This window comes from Alligator mississippiensis, chromosome 9 (assembly GCF_030867095.1).
Source record: "Alligator mississippiensis isolate rAllMis1 chromosome 9, rAllMis1, whole genome shotgun sequence".
Taxonomy (NCBI): domain Eukaryota; kingdom Metazoa; phylum Chordata; order Crocodylia; family Alligatoridae; genus Alligator; species Alligator mississippiensis.
This window is the reverse complement of record NC_081832.1, coordinates 70,253,238-70,268,601: the sequence shown is the minus strand read 5'-3', so window position 1 is coordinate 70,268,601 and position 15,364 is coordinate 70,253,238. Positions and strand designations below refer to the sequence as shown.

General features: G+C 45.7%; 1 protein-coding gene across 5 annotated transcripts in view; it reads right to left on the bottom strand.

Annotated features, from left to right (window-relative positions):
• The window catches only part of JADE2 (jade family PHD finger 2), a 144,552-nt gene that overhangs the window by 100,608 nt on the left and 28,580 nt on the right, over nucleotides 1-15,364 (bottom strand). For all 5 annotated transcript variants that reach the window (XM_019478521.2, XM_019478518.2, XM_019478522.2 and 2 more), the window contains exon 4: nucleotides 1,639-1,796. In XM_019478521.2, coding sequence (XP_019334066.1) covers nucleotides 1,639-1,796 — 158 coding nt within the window. The remainder of the gene's footprint in view (nucleotides 1-1,638; nucleotides 1,797-15,364) is intronic.

Below are 15,364 nucleotides of genomic sequence, written 5' to 3'. Positions count from 1 at the left end.
CTCCCTCCTTGGAAGTTTTAAAGATCTGGCTAGACAAAGCCTTGGCTGGGATGATCTAGTTGGGGATGGTCCTGCTCTGAGCAGGGGGTTGGACTAGATGACTTCCTGAGGTCCCTTCCAGCCCTAATTTTCTATGATTCTATGAAGAGAGAAACCAGCGACCCCAAAATTGAGATACAGTCTCACACCTGCACTCCAGGCAGGAGACAGGATACCCTTACCTGCAATTTCTTGATGATGCCATAAGGATTATGGAATCTGAGCACAAGGGTTACTCCATGGCTATAAAAAGGTGGCCTTGAATTTTAGTGCAGAGAGAGATGATGTTGCTACCCTTTTCCAAGTGCTCATCCTCTGTATGGACAAGAGCAGTATACTCAACCTCTCCCATCGGAGCAGCTATTTAACTTTTATGGCTGCCTATATTTAAATATTTATTGATGTTATATTTATCTAGACTGATAGGCTTGTTTTATGTAGCTTTTGGTGGCTGTCTGCCCACTTAATGGCTGCAGTTCCCCTTTGTCCCCTCCAAATTCAGGCCTTCGTCTTGTATCTGCAACGCATGAAAATGAAAATACACTGCACAGACAGCAGGCTCACATCTTGAGGCCAAGTCTTATCACCCTGAGTCGTGACACCACAGACTTCAGGAGGACTTAGGCAAAGATGAGATGTTTCTAGATGGGTCCTATATGCCCACAAGTCACTCACCAGATTCATGTCTGTGTGGATTCTTATGTTTATTTTACCCTGCCCAAACTCAAAGACCTTTTTGCAATGCCATTCCCATGAGCACATAGAGTGCTGGCATCCCTGACAGTGCTTTGCTCCCTCATTTAAGGCAGGCATTATTACTGTGCCTTTGAAGGACTTTTTCTTCCTGAAAAATCAGGTGCCTCTTTTTCATATGCCCTGGGAGTGGGGCGGAGTTGTAAGCTTGAGTTCACATGCATCCCTAAGCTCCATGTTAGCACCTCTGTCTTCTGTCAACACATTCCCCGGCCACACTGAGGGTTTTGTTTTAAGCAGTAAATTGAATGTGAATGCTGCAACACTGGCTCACATATCATAAAATCTATCACCCATCACAGACATGATTTCTACGCTAATCTGAGCTAAGGCACTTGTGCACATGGTCACTGGTGTACTGCTAAATTTGTGCTGCTTCCAGCATGCTCTTCCCAGAACATCATGGTCAGTCTGGACATCTCTACAAGACAAGATATTTATCCGCCCAGAAAGATACAACATATCTTACATTTGACTGGACCACTAAAGGATTTTGTCCTTTGCTTCTCCCCTTTTGTATACTGCCATTTAGTCTTGGGAGCCCTTTCAGCAACAAAGCCTGCAGCTGCAGCTGGGCTCTACTTGGTTCTGCTGCTTCTATTTGCCCCCTCCCCTAAGCCCTTTTTACCAGCCTGGTACTCGGTTCCACCTAACATGCATTCCCAGCCTGCCTGCTTTATTTACTCTGCATTACAGTTTAGACAGCCATATAAACCCAAATTATTTTGGAAGCCCCTCAAATAAACAGACGGGCAAAGCAATGCCAAGCAATTAAGTAGACCATCCAAGGACAGGAAAAAGAGACAGCATGTATCTAGCAATGCAAACAGTAATACGCTCACTTACCTAACCACTGGTTCAGGTATTGCCTCTGCACTTGCTGGCACCTGGACTCCTTTCTCCCACTCTTGTCTCCAGGGATCAGCAAGTATATAGTACTCATCTGGGCTCAGCTGGTATGAATCGGGGATCTTCATCGCTGTTATCAGATCAGTACGAAAAACCTGTACCAAAAAGCAAGGGACAGACTTAAAAGGCTTACCAGAGAAGAGACATTAGCCTTACCGTAGCAAGCTAGTACTCAGGTTTCTGCTGCCTTCAGGGATTTCTCATGGCAAGCATGAGAAAATGGAAGGACCTATTTGGAGCACTGGAGCAGTGAAAGCATAGAATAGGTAAATTCATTTCACAGGCTAGGATACATTTTCAGTCCTTCTGTTTTTCATCAAGCCAGTCTATCTCAGAGACCTACTTCCAATCTGCCACAGCTCTCCTGAAAGGGGAGGGTCCCTGGTAGTACAATGCTTTCAAGCAATTTTCCTCCTATCCCCTTAGCACAGGTTGCGTGAGAACTTCTCCCCATGAACAGTTCTCCTTGGCATAGCTCAGCTCCCCCTACCTCTTGCAGAGGTGCTCTGAGGACTCTTGAAGTGGTTGCTCATCAGACTGGACTGAAGTCTAAGTAGAGTGTCTATGTACTTTCTGATTCTATTTTTTTTTTTTTTACTTTCCTGTTATTCACTCTTGCCTTGGGGAGGTGGCCTGGCAGACTGCAAGTGTGTTGTTATTATCTGTCTAAAGACACGGAGACATGACCACTGGAGAGAATTCTGGGCATCCCAGCGGGGAGCCTGGAGGTCCCTGGGCAGGTGGAGACCCTGAAGTGTGATGGCATGGATGGATCTGGCTTATTGTTATTACTATGCTAAGAACCAGGAGACAACAGGGCCCAAACCACAGACTGCTCTCAGCGGTCCCCGCGAGAGTGCACTTTGCCACTCTGAGACTGGGGTGGCCAAGAGACAGGCCTGCGCAGAACTGAACCTCAACCCTTGGTAACCAGCATCTCTGTCCAGTGACTACAAAATCTCCAGGTTTGAACTATCCTGTTTTCCAATCCCGTCATTCAACAAAGAGAGTATTTGCCATCTGTCAGATTACAAGTCAAAAAGTCAGGTAGTAAAAATCTTAAACTATGACTGTAGTGGCCTAGATTCTCACCTTACTTAGACCAGTGTATGTTAAAGGTAACTCCACTAAACATCAGTGTAAACCAGAGGCAGGTACAATTTTAGCTGCATATTTCAGTACAGCGTGGGACAGAAAAAACTCATCGTAAAGAAGGGTGAAATAAAGTGTGTGCTATCCTCCCCGAGCTGATCAATGGCCTTAACAGAGCTACATGAACATCCACTTTGAACTCAACAGAAAATACGACTCCTTTTCTGTTGCATTCACTTTCTTCAGATGACTCCTTTCTTCCTGAATGGCTGATACAGATAAGGCAGTAGTGAATATAAAGCCGCCTGGTTCCCATGCATGCTTTAGTTTATGTTATCTGCTACAAATGCAAGCAAATCAGCAAAAAACCTTCTATGATCTGCCTTCGCAAACTATTCCATTCAGGTCACAGCATAATATCAGACACAACATGCTAGGGTGTTTTCAGTGAAACTCATCGTTGTTAAAGCACAGTCTGAGCTGCCATTGCAAACAGAGGCACTTAAAAACAGCTAGATTATCTGATGCTGACCTTGCCCCACTTTTAGAACAAAATCTAGTGCTTGACTTTTCCACCCGGCAATGCAAGGACATGCCCAAAGATCACAGCCTGAGATACATTCAGTATTTTAAAGGACAACTCCAGTTCTTAGTTATAGGATTTAACAAGCATATTTAGTATTTTCTAAGAGCCAGAACATTTGATCTCAAGGTGCAAGTATGAGGGTGAGGGGTAAGGAACCATTTCTGGCTGACTCCAATTCTAATCCAGCAATATCTGAAACAGAAGCCACCTCCAAAGGCATGGGTGGGACACGGGGAAAGGCAAGGAGGGAGGACTTTCTTTTCCTAGCTATGGAAATCATTGCCCCCCGCTTACTGCAAATAATAAAAAACCAACACTGAACAACTGCCTCCAAACCCCTAGGGCCTCTGGTCCTTCTCATTGCTCCTCCTTTGTTTCAACATTTGCACCTGGAGTAATAGGAAACACTTTTATTTTATTTTGGAGGAACCATTTTCAGTGTGTTGTCCGGATCATGTAAAGATACTGAGAAAAGCAAGCCCACAGATAAAGCACAGGATCCAAGTCTGTTCTCAGCTGCACCACAGGAAATCCACACCAACTCTAGCGGCCTCAGGAGAGGGCATTCTGGATTTACATGGTGGAGTCAAGAGCAGCATCTGCCCCGCAGAGCGTCTGAGCCAGCAAGTGACTCACAAATGCTCTGCAGTGCTAGTGCATCTCTTCTGAGAGCCAAAGGAAGAGATGAGACGGGCCAGCTAGGATTGTGGTGTAAATCAGTGTAGGCTGAACTGAGTTATCCCCATTTACACTGGCTACAGAACTTGTCAACTCTTTTCGGGTATCTCTGGTAGTGAAAATTCAGCTCTGCTCTGGATATGAGAGTTGAGGTAAGAATTTGGCCCAGAACAAGTTTTCTGTTTATGCACGTGGCACGAGTAATCCTTCCCAACTCTGCTCCGCTGGAACGGCTGGTCTGAATCGCTCATGGTTACTGGGTGCCTACGATGTTTAAAACAATACCTGGCACCTTTCCGTGGGCTCTCTAACAATCTGCAAGGAAATGCAAAGGAATTACTAGGTTACAAAGCTATTTCACACTTTAATTTTCTGTCTCCTTCCCAAAAGGATAGAGATTGTTTACAGTCCTGGAAGGAAAAAAAAAGTAAGCTTGCTTAGTGAACAGGAAAAAAAATCAAACTAAATGGTGCTGTACATGCCTGTCTACATGTCCAGAGCCTGAAGCCCAACACGCTGATTCTCAGTGACCCATTAAACTGCTCCTCCAAGATCTATGCCAAGCCTCTCTGCAAAACCTCAGCCCCTTGGATAGTGATTTTACTCATCCTCCCTTACTGTTTTGCTCCTGGTCCTATGGAGTCTTCCCTGATATACACTACGGGGAAAAAATAATTCCAAAAAAATCCATCATAGTAAATAAGGTTTTTCTTCCAGGGGATTGCCTGACAGCAATGATTTGAGCAATCCTGTCTCTTGGAGAATAAAGAACCATTTGTAAATGAAAATGGATGATTTCTCCTTCTCTCCGCCATCTGTTATTATCTGAAATAATAACCTACAATACCAGCAATAATACCCAGACGCCATCTAGGTCTAATCAGCCTGTCTCTGGCTACTTCTGTGTAACAATCTGTGGCGCTGGGATGGATCAGGTGTTTCCTTCAGATGCTGTTTAATCTGTTTTGAGTGTTTATTCTCAAACTGACTACTGCTTGGTGTGAACTGTAATAAATGATTCAAAGACGGTTTCACACTTTCAATATAAAGATAAAATGCTCTGGAGGATCTTTTAGAAACCAAATCAGCTCCTATAGATGAAACTACACATTAACCCCTAACTGAGACCCGGTATTTAGGTCAGTTCATTTAATCCTCGGAGCCTCAGCTGATAACCCAATTAGAGCTAAGTACAAATACATAAACCGTTTTCCTATACCAGTAGTTTTTAGAGGAGCAGCCCCTTCTTCCTGATGCATTTGTTTGGAAACACTTTTGACCACATCTATACACTACTAAATTGAACTGCCCAGACATGGTCTCAATGCATTTTCCTATAAAAACATAATTAATAGTCTAGCTAGTACAGTCAAAGCCAGGCTAGGTTTGAAAAAGGTCAAGTTCCTTGAAGTTTCTATGTGCCAATATAATTTAATTGTTAAGAATACCACAGTAACATTTTATTATACTGCCAGTGTGAAAAATTAAAACAAGATTAAGAAAAATGCTAATTAAACATGAGAAGAAACAGGCAAGAAGTTGTAGTGCTTACAGTTTTGCATATGTGAATATCAACTAATAATAAGCTAATAAAAAAATGAATAAAGCCAATGCTGTTCTAGTGCATTTGCTGAAACATAATGTACATGTATGCCCTTTTACTGATAGATCTGCATTCCCCATCATTCAGTTTAAAGGCTGTTTCAGTTGCTCACTGTCACCAAATGACTATCTCCAAAGGATACAAAGCAAACAAAATTCAGCATCAATGTGAACCTTTTACCTTGCACTGGAAGAGCCTCCACCAGCTGGCTAGCCTGTTAAGTACTACATGTAATTCTGTTTTGGTGGCTGTGACAATCTGTCCTCTCTGGACTGTATGCATTTTAATGATAGCATGCGAGATTCATTTAAAATCTTGATATCCCTCTACTTGCCAATTCAGTGTGGCACAAATAAAACAGCATTTCTAGAGCCACCTTGATAGTCAATATTTTCCATAGGAGTCAACTCATTGTAGGGTCTTTCAGCCCTGACGTTCTCAGCCTAAGATGTCTAGGGATTTCTTTTCAGAGGTGCTGAGAACCCCCAGTTCCAACCAAAGTGAGAGGAAGCTGCAAAAGCTTGGCACTTTCAAGGTGTCTTGAATAGGACACAAATACTATGGCACTCGAAACATGCAGGACACTTGAAAATTTAAGCCAGGACCTTCCTGTCTGTTTCCTCTTCTCTAATGTGGAGATGGCAACAATTCCCCGAGGCACAGGAACAGGGCGGCGCATCTACACGTGCGTATTAATGATGTACATTGCTCCCACCTGCACCGTCTGAATGTGTGCCTGGGACCAAGCATGTTGAGCCACACTGGAGCAGCCCCAGCTGGCAGGAGGACCCAGCTGAACATGATGTGGAAGGGCTGGCTGGGGCACAACGGTGCTTCAGTGAGGTGCTAGCTCAGGGGCGGGCAATTATTTTGGGCAGAGGACCACTTACTGAGTTTTGGCAAGCAATTGAGGGCCACATGACAGGCAGCCCAGGGCAGATAAATATTAATTTTCTAAATTTTTTAGGGATAGACTGGGCTGGTGGGCCGCATCCGGCCCCCGGGCCGCATTTTGCCCACCCCTGTGCTAGCTGGCAGGCAGCCGCTGCACTGAAATATCCTCGTGCCCCAGCCAGCTGGGTCAGAGTCTACACGTGTTGCCGCACACACACAAAAAACTCTGGAGCAGGACAAAACTTGTATTTACAAAGATTAACCTGCTGCAGAGTTTTCTAGTTTACTGCGGCCTCCCATACAGATGCAGAAACGTTTACCGTGGAGCTATTTAGGCAGCTCTGCAGTACCTCTCATGCAGATTCACCCAAGGTGTCAGAAAACTTAATTCATAATTACGGGAACGTTTCCCTGTGCGTGAACTCCAAACACCATGCCCATTTACATCTGATTGTAAGGACTTAAGTGTGTCTTATAGGCTTGTGCTGGCCCTCAGTGGCTGTATCCTTTGCCAGCCTCAGGTGAAGCACCAAGTGCATTTTATTCTGAGCAGCACAACAGCTAAGACTGACGATTCGAAGCTCCTCTCTGAAACAGCTGCTAAGTCTGTATGAAGTACCAGACCCTGGGATGCCGCCTGCCTCTGAGATGGCTGCAGACTCTCTGAAGTATGCCTTCCGCTACTCGACCTTGTTGGCTTCCAAGTGCCCTCAGCTTCCCCCTGGGTGCTTCACTATCCACCCAAGTCAACTACCTGATGATGATACCGACTTCAAAGCCGTGGCTGAATAAATAATCAGAAACGTGACATCACCCGTTCGTTATATGTAAATAACGAGAATTCTTCGAGGAATTTTCTGGCTCAGGAGTCAAAAGCTGGCACTGCTGACAAAGCCTGGTGGAGAAGTAACAGCTCCTGCAGGCATCCGAGGACAGTGTTTTCTTCCCCCTAGTTAATTGTTTACTGCAGTATGATTGTGCAATTATACTAACCTGTCAGGAGAGCACAACTACAAGGAAGCTGGCTTCAACAACATTTGCAGGATCAGGTATGGCTTTTTGTTTTCTCTTGGGAAACAGCCCCTATATTTTTTGACTGGAACCGACAAGTTCAGCATTTTGGGGGGCGCTCACCAAGAGTCAGGTCTGGAGAGGGAAGCCGAGTTTGCCATGAGGAATGCACGCTAAGATTCTGACTTCAACGACAGAGACAGATGTCTGTTAGGTACTGTACCAACTCATTTCACATCAGCCATCGAACAGGCATCGGATAGTATTTCGGAGCAGCCCCAGTCTGACCTTATTTGAACGGGTGACCCAGAAGCAAAAGGTTCCACATCCCACTGCCAGACACTCCAAAGAACTCAACCTTGCAAAGGAACAGACACTTCTGCGCACGTTTATCTCTGCCGCCAGTAGCCAGGAGGACCAAAAGGCACATATTTAGCACTGTAAGTGACAACAGGCCTACCTGCGCTGTGCTGATCACTGGCCTGTCAGCAAGACTAAGACACCTGGCAGAGTGGGTTAAGGGGAACAATGCTTGTGTTTAAATAATAAAAGGCTCTTTAAAAAAAAAAAAGAAAGAAAGAAAGCGTTTTACAGATATCTTCATCCATTTTCATTTGGAGAACAAACAAAATATGATCACAGCAAATGAAGGCTTGTGCTGCTGTTTCCCTCATACAGTAACTGCACTGACGTCAGAGGGGCTAGGCCTTATTTGCTTGTGCAAGTGACAGCAGATTGTGACACCCAGCAGTGACCTAGTTCGGGTGGTTGTCTGGGCTCCTAGCATTCCCCTCCACCACTATTTCAAAAAACTAAAGATCCTTCTCCTCCTCCTTGCAAAGAGGACACTAACAACAATGGAGCCTTTGTATGAGAAGAATACTAAGAATCCTAATTGAGGTCTAATCCTTAAATCAGTTGACTGGGAACCAGCTATGATAAGAGAGGCAGACAAAGAAGACTCATGCCAAATGAGGATCTGGCCCATTATCTTCATTTTACAGGTAAAGATACAAAGGCACGAGGACCTGCAGTGACTTCCCCAAGTTATGCGAGTCTGTAATAGAACTGAAAACACAGAATCATAGAAAATTAGGGTTGGAAGGGAGGTCATCTAATCCAATGTCCTGCTGAAAGCAGGACCGTCCCCAACTAGATCATCCCAGCCAAGGCTTTGTCTAGATGGGTCTTAAAAACCTCCAAGGATGCAGATTCCATACTGTTGTAGTGCTTTACTACCCTCCTAGTGAAAAGGTTGCTAGCCTAAACGTCCCTTGCCGCAACTTGAGACCAGTGTTCCTTGTTCTGTCAGCATCCACAGACCTCCTGACTCCCAGTCCTGTGCCTTATCTGACGGGTAAGCCAGCAAGACAAAATCAGCTAACTGCCACTCTCCATTGTCTCCGTAACTCATGCTGATGTTTAGAAGCCGCAGGGGCTTTGGAGCTCACACAGAGCGTCAACAAGGGACCCTTCCACGGTATGGGGAGTGTCACCCACTGGTAATAGGAAGTTTGGGGAAAATAAAGTAGGATCAACTTATCTGATGCTATCTGTATAGGTATAAAGTTGTACCATTGTCACATCCCAACACCCATTATATGCACAACCCCAAAAGCAAACTTTTATGCACAGACCAAATGTCACAGCAAAGTCAGACTACAAAGGTGCACTTCATGGGTTCCCTGGCCAGTAGGAAGCTGTTTGCAGACAGTCAGTCTGAATGAAAAAGTCCTGCTAATTGAGGGCCAGTGCAGCTTTGCCCCAACCACCTTCCCTCTTCCACGCTCTCTATCTGTAGGAAGATCACTGTGGCATAAAGACACCACAGCAGCTGTAACAAGCACTCACAATCGATTGCTCTTCTTGAGGCAGAAGGGGGTCTCATTGCATCTTGAGGTCTTGAGGTTCGTATGGACAGGATTGTGCTTGTGTCAGAGGTCAGCTCCTCACCACACAGACTATGATAAATGCACTTTCTTTGCTGACAGATATTACCTGGGGTCATGTATTTAATTCTTTCTAAGTCCGCATGGCTGTCTGATGGGGTCACAACTTTTCCCTGTATACATGCTCCAGCAAACCCTGCTATCATTTCCATTGAAAGCCTGTGCTCTACTGCCTACAAGACTTTGAATGCCAGGCTGAGTACAGTATGGGCAGCTTTACAAATGGCTCACAACCTCCTTAGGGGCTGAAGTGAAGAATATCGAGCTATGAATGCAATGCAAGACCTCCCTGGAGGCTGCAGAGCACCCCCGCTCCATCCCCTGCAATCCTTCAGATTGAAAATGGGGGCCAGTATCAGCACTCTGTATATTTTTTCACCACGGACTGCACAGAGCACAAGCCTGCTTTTCCCTGCACCAAGTTATCCTCCAAACTTGTCCCTTCTGGCTTCTCAGCTCACATTAGGATAGAAGCTCAGTTCTAATTTTGAGCCAAATAAGTATGATTATATCTATTTCCCCAAAGATGATAAGGCACAGTGCAAGCTGGATTTGCAATATTACTGCTTCACTTATTTAGCCCTTCTTCGAAAACAGATAAGCCTCCACATTCAAAGGCAGCAAGTGTGCCAGCACTCTATCATGATGATGCCTCTGTCTTTTCATGAAGAACTGGAAATGCTCAAATTATTAACTATCAAAGCAGAACACTTTAGAAATGATAGAATGCCACAGAAATTCTAAAGGAAAGCAGATCAGTTGTCTGGAAATCTACCAACAGCTAATATGCTCAAATTGTAATCTAAAATGTCTTTTTGTTTTGAATTGTCTGGGATTACGGTTGGGGAAAGACTCAATTATTCTACTCAAACTCTTCTGAATTATTTATGAAAACTAAATAAAGGATAAATTGGGCACTGATGAACTGAAGACCTGGTGGTGGAAGGAAACTTGTGTACTAGAAAACAAGCAATTTTCTCTCAATAGGACTGTTTACTATTTCTTCCCTTCCGCAGAAATTGACAAATTGTCTTTAAAGGTCTGCTGCTTAGCAACACGGGTTCCACCGATCTGCTTGGAAGATGTTAATTGCTTCTTCAAACAAAATGAACAACTGTTTAAAGGGCTACAACTCTAATTTAATAACCAATGTGAGCCATTAGGCAAAATATGGCGACTGACTGCAGCATGGTGACTTCATTAACGCGCAGGCTGCAGTAGTTCTCTCCCACTACAGTCATGCAGGAGGTAGTACAATTAGGACCTCAATCTTGACTGCCCCTATCCTACATGTGAGCTCCATTGCTCAAAGTCTGGCCTCACCCCCATGTCCTTTGTGAGGCTGGAGGGGGAGGGGAAACAACCTTGCCACACCCTACTATGCCCTGAACAAATGGGGAAAGTCCTGACCAAACTGCAAACTCCTCCTGATAGCCTGTCCCTGGAGAGTCAATGCAGCGCATGATGGAGATACCCCTGCTCTTACCAACTGCTTGTTAATAGCTCAGCCCAGCTACAGTACTACCTTGTGACTAAACTAAAAAGAAAAGAGCCCCACGTTCCAACTTGTAGACTCGCACCACTTTTTGTTCTCAAAAAGCAGCTGTGCCAAAGGATGTGTGGTGTCACAGGCTCCGCAACATCTGCATGTTTGGGCTGTGCTACAGACTGTCGGCATTGCTCCTGTGGGCAGACATCTGTCTTTTTCCCATTGGCACTTACTTTTCCTGACTTATTGGTTCTGCCTAGACACTTGCTTTAACGTGATAAATATTATCATTAAACATCAGGCCAATGAGAATGTATGGCACTTCTACTGCACTGCAATCCTGAGAGGCACAGCAGCATCAAACCACCATGTGCTTTCAAAATGCCATTTGCACTGTTCTTATGAGAGTCAGAGTCACAAAGAAGTAGGGCTGGCAGGGACCTTCAGAGGTCATATAGTCCAGGGGTCACTAGATACACTGCCTAGGTAGGAAAAGTGGCCCATGATGTTTCAGAAGATCTGAAGGATACACGTGGAATCAAAGGGAGGGAGAGGCATGTGTGTCAAGCACAGGCATTAGAAAAAACACAGCAGCAAAACTGGCACTCTGTTGTGTCGTGTGCACTCAAGTAACATGACTGATGGGGTGCAAAGGAAAACACCAAGAAATAGCAACAAATGGACCAAGTGCTGTAAATCCAAGCAGATGCCATTTACCTCGCATGCAAATGACAGCCTCAGGCCAGTGCCCTGCTTAATTTTCACCTGAGAACATCAGAGTTAAGTGACAATGATCCTGATGTTCACTGTTTGATGTGGAGTGATCCTCACCCGCTGAAAACGTCCTTCCAACCAGGATTCCTATTCCGTTCTTTCCTATATTCAACCTCCTGGCTCACTGCAAACTGGCTTGTGGCAGATTTGAAAGGTGCAGGAGAGAGTTGAGATTTCAAACCTATGTGCACCACACCTTTCTTGGCAACCTTTGTAAAAAGGCCAATGATTAAATGGGCTTGGAGGCCTGAACTTTCATGAGATGGCCCAGGGCTGGAGCATGGGTGGAGGGCAGGCAATAGAGGAGAACTGTTGCTGCTGGTGCCCAGGCTGTCCCTGTTCAGCAGACTTAGTCACCAGAGCTGTCCAGCAGCTATTTACCAGCACTAAATGCATTAATTCATAGATTCAAAGATTCATAGATGTTAGGGTCGGAAGGGACCTCAATAGATCATCGAGTCTGACCCCCTGCATAGGCAGGAAAGAGTGCTGGGTCTAGATGACCCCAGCTAGATGCCTATCTAACCTCCTCTTGAAGACCCCCAGGGTAGGGGAGAGCACCACCTCCCTTGGGAGCCTGTTCCAGACCTTGGCCACTCGAACTGTGAAGAAGTTCTTCCTAATGTCCAGTCTAAATCTGCTCTCTGCTAGCTTGTGGCCATTATTTCTTGTAACCCCCGGGGGCACCTTGGTGAATAAAGCCTCACCAATTCCCTTCTGTGCCCCCATGATGAACTTATAGGCAGCCACAAAGTCATCTCTCAACCTTCTCTTGCGGAAGCTGAAAAGCTCCAGGTGCCCCAGTCTCTCCTCGTAGGGCTTGGTCTGCAAGCCTTTAACCATACGAGTGGCCCTTCTCTGGATCCTCTCCAGGTTATCCGCATCCCTCTTGAAGTGTGGTGCCCAAAATTGCACGCAGTACTCCAACTGCGGTCTGACCAGCGCCCGATAGAGGGGAAGTATCACCTCCTTGGACCTATTCGTCATGCATCTGCTGATGCACGATAAAGTGCCATTAGCTTTTCTGATGGCTTCGTCACACTGCCGGCTCATGTTCATCTTGGAGTCCACTAGGACTCCAAGATCCCTTTCCACTTCCGTGCCACCCAGCAGGTCATTTCCTAGGCAGTAGGTGTGCTGGACATTTTTCCTCCCTAGATGCAGGAGATATAATATATAATATATAATAATTATTATTATAATATATAATATACATGTTATATATATATACTTATTATAATATAATATATAATAATTATTATAATAATATATATATTATATAATATATAATATATAATAATTAGGAGATATAAATGAGGAAAGCATGAGTCACGGGGTCACACTATTTTATCTTCCTCTCCCCCAGAAAAAGGGACTCTCCACCAGTGCTGAGCACAGTCCCCAGATCACCTTATTCTCACCTCAAGCTCTGCACAAGTGTTTGCCATTATTTTATCCCTTTTAAACAGATAAAATTGACCCATAAAAACTGGGCTTCAGTGAGACTTAGTTGATGCATATAACCCAATTATCAGTGGTGCAGGGGTCCCTTCTGTGCACAATCCAAAGGAAATGAAGAGTGCATTAGCCCCTCTAGATGGTGTTAGTTAAGCTGTAGTAGCTTATGTCGCTAGTTTTGCATATCTCTAGTTCAACGTTGGTGTGTCAGCCAAGATGGCGCTGTCTTACAACTTTGCCTTGTACGGGCCCTCTGCATGGGATGACTGTCAAAGACTTTAAATAAATCCCATTAGCCAATTGGACTTCCCCCCCCACACACAGTTTCAATCTACCCTCCTCATCCTACCACAGCACAAAATTTCCCTTGTCCTCTGTGTCACATTTTCAGCAAGGCGCAAGTTTCATAATCTACAATTCGCGCTCTGATTCTAGTCCTTCTTCAGGTGGTTATAGATTACATAAGAAATGCCATTTACTGGATCGGACCATAGGTCCATCTTGCCCAGTAGCCTGGGTCACACAGGGACAGAGAATGGAAAGAGCCGAAAGGGAAAGTGAACAGAGTATGATCAGGGTTTTTTCCCACTATTCTCCAATTTGCAGCCTGCAGCAGTTAAGGTCTAGCAGTTCTAATTCAGAGGCTGTATCCCTAACTCTAGAGGTATGCTGATATATCAGTCAATATCGTATCAGCACCACACCAATAAAAGGAAAACTGACATTATTGGCAATGAGGTTTTTTTGGCCGACATGGCCAATAATGTCTCCAATAAATGCTGTGTGCAGCCACAGCATGCACGCAGCCAGGGGTGCAGCCCGGCAGCTTGGAGAGCAGCATCTGGCCAGTAAGTCTGTGGCGGGAAGGAGCGTTGGGGAAAAAAGGGGCATGGGGGGGCAAATCAAGGTACCCACGGTGAGGGAAGGAGTGGGGCTGGGGCAGGCGCTGCCCAGCCAGAGCAGGAGACAGAGCCATAGGCAGCTGGTCTGAGGGGTGCAAGGGAGGGGACAGGGGTAGCTCCCACCACTGTGTGCACCCCCAGGGGAGGCATGGGGAGCATGTGCCCCCTGGATTTGTGTACAGGGCGAGGGCAGGCTGCCCATTGTGGGTTAGGGCTGAGGGCTGCGACAGCCTCTTCCCAGCAGGGGAGCTAGACTGGGCTGCACTCAGGGCGGGCTATAGGGTGGCTATAGATAATTATGGGGTGGCTGTAGCCCATCCTGTAGCCTTGCTCCCAGCACCACTGCCACCTGCCTCACCCCGAGCGCAGCCCCGGTCCAGGTCCCCTACCAAAAAGAGGCTGGCGCAGTCCCCTAGTCCCAGCCCACAGCAGGCAGCCTGCCCTTGCCCTATGCACAGATCTGGGGGCACATGCCCCCGCATGCCTCCCCCAGTGGTATGCAGCAGCTCCCCACACCCTGGCCAAGCCACCCGTGGCTCTGTCCCATGCCCCTCTGCCATGGCTGGGCAGTGCCTGCCCCTGCCCCACTCCCTCCTTCACCATAGGGGCCTCAGTCTGCCCCCCATACTCCTTCCTTCCCCCCTCACAGACTTACCGGCTGGATGCTGCTCTCCAAGCTGCCAGGCTGCATATTGGCAATCAGATCAGTATTGGGCAATATGGCCCATTGATAATAAGCCATCGGTATCAGCCAAAAAATCTTTATTGATGCATCCCTACCCAACACCCATGCTCAATAGCTACTGATGTCTCTATGCTCCAATTCATCCAAGCCATTTTTAAATCTGGCTAAACTGCCCGCTCCACAACATCTGGGGGCAATGAGTTGCACACATTAATTACATACCGTGTGAAAAAGAACTTCTTTTTGTTAGTTTTAAACTTACTACCCACTAGTTTCATTTTGAGACTGCTTCTTCTTGTATTGTGAGACAGTAAATAATAAATTCCTACTTACTTTCTCTTCGCCATTCAGTATTTTGTAAGCCCTTATCATGTCCCCCCTCATGCATCTCTTTTCTAAACTGAATAGGCCTAGCCTCTTTAGTCTCTTGTCATATGGAAGCCCCTCTATACCACTAATCCTCCTTGTTGCTCTTCTCAATACATTCTCTAGTTCTTCTATAGCCTTTACAAGGTTTGAGGACCAGAATTTGCCTACCACTT